General features: G+C 46.6%; 1 protein-coding gene across 1 annotated transcript; it reads right to left on the reverse strand.

Annotated features, from left to right (window-relative positions):
- Nucleotides 1–1,661: 1,661 nt before the first annotated feature.
- Nucleotides 1,662–3,491, reverse strand: LOC127667433 (igE-binding protein-like). Its single transcript, XM_052160400.1, has one exon. It carries the CDS (start codon nucleotides 3,489–3,491, stop codon nucleotides 1,662–1,664), a length of 1,830 nt encoding a protein of 609 aa, XP_052016360.1.
- Between the last annotated feature and the right edge of the window lie 1,405 nt (nucleotides 3,492–4,896).

Here is a 4,896-nt window from a genome sequence, read left to right on the forward strand (position 1 = left end):
TCCACAATTTGCAAGACCTGGCTTGCAGCTGGTGTTAATGCTCTCGGAGAGGAGATATGAGGATCTCCTTCCAGAATATCAAATAAGGGTTTTAACTCAGCAGAAGGAATCCTTAAAAAATGGCCTCAGCCAATTTATGTCCCCCAGCAACTTTTGAAAGTCATTTAATGTACGCAGGTGATCTCTGCGAATCTCCAATTTCTGAGGAACTATTTTGTCAGGATAAATTACAGACCCCAAAAAGGATCCCATTTTTGCAATCTGCACCTTTTCTGTGGCTACATGCAATCCCCATTGCTCTAAAGCTTTCAACAAAATGGGAAACGCTTCCTGTAGAACATCCAAATCTTTATTACATATTAAAATATCATCCATATAAATAGCAAGAAGCAGAGAAGGAAAGCGTTTCTTTATGGGTTCAAGAGCTAACTGTACATATAATTGGCACATGGTGGGGCTATTGGCCATGGCCTGAGGTAGAACTTTCCATTGAAATCTCTTATCTGGCTCAAAATGATTAATAGCTGGTATAGTAAATGCAAACCTTTGTCTATCTTGTGGGCACAAGGGAATGGAAAAGAAACAGTCCTTAATATCTATGATTATTATCTCCCATTGCTTAGGTAAGGCAGAAAGCAAGGGTAGGCCTCGCTGGATCGAGCCAAATAGACGCATCTGTGCATTAATGGCTCTCAGATCATGGAGAAGTCTCCACTTCCCTGACACCATGGAGTGTTCCATGGTGAGGTAGAAGGTCCTAAATGACCAAGCTGTAATTGTTCATCAACCAGCTTAATAGCAGCTTCCAATTTTTCAGAGGTTAGAGGCCATTGAGGAACCCATACAGCTTCCTCTGTGAGCCAGGGTATGGGCATAACGCCCTCAATGACCCCTAGAAAAAACCCAGGCCCTGCCTTCCGACATTTCCTTCTTGGGGAAGTGGGTCTTGTCTTCCCTGTTCTTCTTTTCCTAATCCTTTCCCCTCTCTATAACCCATCTTTCTCATGATACCCATTGCTTGTTGCAATGGGTATCATTCGTTAAGGTTAGCCCCAGACCTAGCAATATGTCCCTCCCCCATAAGTTGACAGGAAGAGGGAGAACAAAGGGAGTGAATTCTCCCAACTGTCCCTCTAGGGAGCGCCACCTTAAGGGGCGTGAGCTGATGGTGGGGCTTGCCTCATAGCCCAACCCCCGGAGGGGGTGGGACGATTCTATCAGTGGCCAGGACTTAGGCCACCAACAAGAAGAAACAATACTTTTGTCTGCCCCGGTATCTAAAATGCCTTTAAAGGACTTTCCTTCTATCTGAAGCTCCAGTACGGGCTGGGTGTCAAGGTTCACTACCAAATAGGCTAAATCACTGCCAGAGGTGCCAAACCTCTGGGTCCCTCGAGGGGGGCCGGAGGAGGGATACTGGTCATGCAGACCAGGTAAAACCACTAATTGGGCAATCCTGTCACCTGATGAGATAGAGAAAACGCCCTGAGGGCTGGAGCAGAGAACCTGAAGTTCCCCCTCGTAATCCTGATCCACAACTCCAGGGTGAACGACAAGTCCTTTCATAGTGAGGGAAGAGTGGCCCAGAATTAATCCTACGGTTCCTCTTGGCAAAGGCCCTCTAAAATCCGTAGGTATGGGCTGAATTCCCATCTGGGGCATCAGCATGAATCGGGCTGTGGACCAGAGGTCCAGTCCACACGATCCCTGAGTTGCTCTATGGAGTTGCATATCCCCCACCGGTTTGTTGCAGTCCCATATGTTTTGGGGCCCTGAGACCTGGGGCCCTGGCGCCCGTTTTTTGGACCATCGCCTTCTTCTCCAGCCAAGGCAGGAGCAGGCTGCAGTGACCGGCCCCTGATGTCTCTCACCGAGCGGCACTCATTGGCCCAGTGATAGCCCTTTCCGCATCTGGTGCAAACCCCAGGCACCCTCTTCTTACCAGGGGCCCGGCAGTCCCTTTTTAAATGCCCAGTCCTGCCACAGTTAAAACATGTCCTCTGTTCTCCTACCCTCGAGCCCTTTTGGCTCTGAAGGATAGCAGCAGCAAGACCAGCATTAGTGAGAGGACCCCCAAGTTCTCTACAAACTTTCACCCAGTCCTGAAGACCCTTACTTTTCCTAGGGGCTATAGCAGCTTTGCATTCTTGAGTAGCCTGTTCATAAATCAGCTGCTCTATCAGGGGCATGGCTTGCTCAGGATCTCCAAAAATCCTCCCTGCAGCCTCTGTCATTCTAGCCACAAATTCTGAAAATGGTTCCTGTGGGCCTTGAACAATTTTTGTTAGATGTCCTCCTGGGTCTCCTCTCTTTGAGAGACTTTTCCAAGCCCTAATGGCGGCAGTAGATATCTGCCCATAAGCACCCCAGGCAAAATTGGTTTGATTATTAGCAAAGGGTCCTTGTCCTGTCAGGAGTTCAAAGGTCCACTGTCTCTGATCCCCTCCAACCGCAGAGTTAGCCTTAGCCTGGGTCTGCAGAAGGTCATACCAAAGGGCTTTCCATTCCATATATAGACCCATATTAGGCAAAGCAGCCTTGGCCACAGTCTGCCAGTCTCTGGGAGTCATGGCTTGATCATTCAGCCGCTCCACCAATGAGATAGTAAAATTGGCAGTAATCCAATAATTACGGACTGACTCTGCAAGTTCTTTGATCTCACGGAACACTACCGGGGCAAAGATTCGAGCCCCTGCTTCCCCTTCAAAAACTGTAAAAGCCTGTTGCAGCTTTCTCCGTTCCTTCTGGGAGAGGAACGAATCTGACCCATATGCTTCCGCATAAGGCAGAGGTGCAGCGGGACCTTGAAGTCGCGAGGTCATGTGGCCTTTGTTCTTGCCCCTCCCCGTCTTAATATGCCATGCACCGTCTGAACGGTATCTCTCCTTCTCGTGCTGAGCTACCTCATCTTCCAATTCCTCCTCTTCGGAGGGACTAAGTTCATCTGTTTCAGGATCATCTGAGTTGCCTAGGTTTAGGGCCTCCAGCTCTCTAAACGGATACAGACTTTCCCGCCTGCCTTTCTTTGTTTCTGCTCCACCTTTCTCTCCCAGGGCGTCCTTTCCCTTGTCTATCACTTCCACAGATCTAGAGTCCTTGGAAGGGCCTTTTTTCTTAGGTGCACCTTTTTTACTTTTGACCACACCGGTCCTTTTACACCACTCTATTTCTGACAGACTGTCCTGAATCTCTTCCAAAACCTCCTGCCCTGCTTTTATGGACAAACGGCATTTCTCATCCTCAAGACATGATTTCACAAGCTTCCACAGTGGCATCGTCCCTGCTTTTAGTTTCCCAGCCTGTTGTTCTCTAATTAGGTCTCTCTCCAGCTTCTCCCATGAAGCAAGCATTAGCGACCCGGAACATGCGTACCAGGGTGCCACACGATCCACCTCCCTGACAAAACAATTTAGAGTTTTTGTTGAGACCTTCAGATTGCGCTGTCTCAGAAGAGACTGCAGCGCCGTGACCACCGAATGTGAAGTCCCCATACTGCTCCTTTATCTACAGGAGAGACTTATGTATCGGGCTGGCACTACGGCTTATCTACATCCGTCTGACTGTGCCTAATGATGATGATTTAACACCAAGGCCGGTGGAAGCAAAATGAAACCAAAAGAAAAAGGATGAGTGCCACAAAAACAATTGGGAAGGCTTCAATTGCCCCCGCTAATTAAGGAGAAAGGTGGGAGAGATCAAGGCCAAAGAAAGACATGCCTCTTAGAGCCTTAGCGTATCACTGCAGTTCTGAATCCACCCCGTGACCTTAACCAGGGGGTCTCCTCAGTGCCGGTGATGATAAGGCGTATCCCGAGTTTCGGCACCAGATGTCCCGTGCTACCATCTCTCCAGCAAGGACAACGCGGAACACTTAGGATCCTTCTGCAGCCAAGCTTTACTGACGCTTTTCGTGGAGGGAGACCCCGCGCCCAACATGGACGCCGTTTATATACCCCTTGGTGTGACGTGTACACACCTGATTGGCTGTTTACTCATGACCTCATTCGAGTGCCCCAGGACGGGCAGGGATTTGGCGCAAAAATACTCTTGCACATGTGCAGATAGCTTGTTTACTAAGAAAGCGAAGTTGGCACAGTGGAAGCTGGCACCATCTTTTAATGGTGAATACAGCCGCAGCTTTCCACACATACATGCAACACCAAAGCTTTTTGAGTTAAAATATGTTGTTTAGGAAAAAATAGATAATTTCGAACGATGCAGGATTTCCTTAAAACGTGGTATTCTGACATATTTTTTCGAGAGAAAACTTTCCTGTGTCTTCTCTTTTGAAGCTACACGCTGAGACATACACGCAACACCAAATCTTTTCGAATTACAACGTGTTGTTTAGGGAAAACAAGATAATTTTTTACGATGCTTTATTTCTTCTCTTAATGTTTAAGTATTCCTAATATGTACGTATCTGTCTTTACTCTGCAGCACTGTATTTCCTTGTAATGTGGTATTCTTACATATTCTTTTGAGAGAAAACACTCCTGTACATTCTCTTTTGAGGCTACATGCTTACACATACATGCAACACCACATCTTTTCGAGTTACCACGTGTTGTTTAGGAAAAACAAGATAATTTTGCACGATGCGTTATTTCTTCTTGTAAAGTTTTAGTATTTCCAATACGTACGTATTTGTCTTTAATCTGCAACACTGTATTTCCTTATAACGTGATATTCTTACATATTCTTTTGAGAGAAAACTCTCCTGTGCATTCTCTTTTGAGGCTGCACGCTTAGACAAAAACGCAACACCAAAGATTTTCGAATTAAAACAAGTTGTTTAGGAAAAAAAAAGATAATTTCGCTCAATGCAGCATTTCCTTAAAACGAGGTATTCAGACATATTTTTTCGAGAGAAAACTCTCCTGTGTGTTCTCTTTT

This window comes from Apodemus sylvaticus, chromosome 17, assembly GCF_947179515.1.
Source record: "Apodemus sylvaticus chromosome 17, mApoSyl1.1, whole genome shotgun sequence".
In the NCBI taxonomy this organism is placed as follows: domain Eukaryota; kingdom Metazoa; phylum Chordata; class Mammalia; order Rodentia; family Muridae; genus Apodemus; species Apodemus sylvaticus.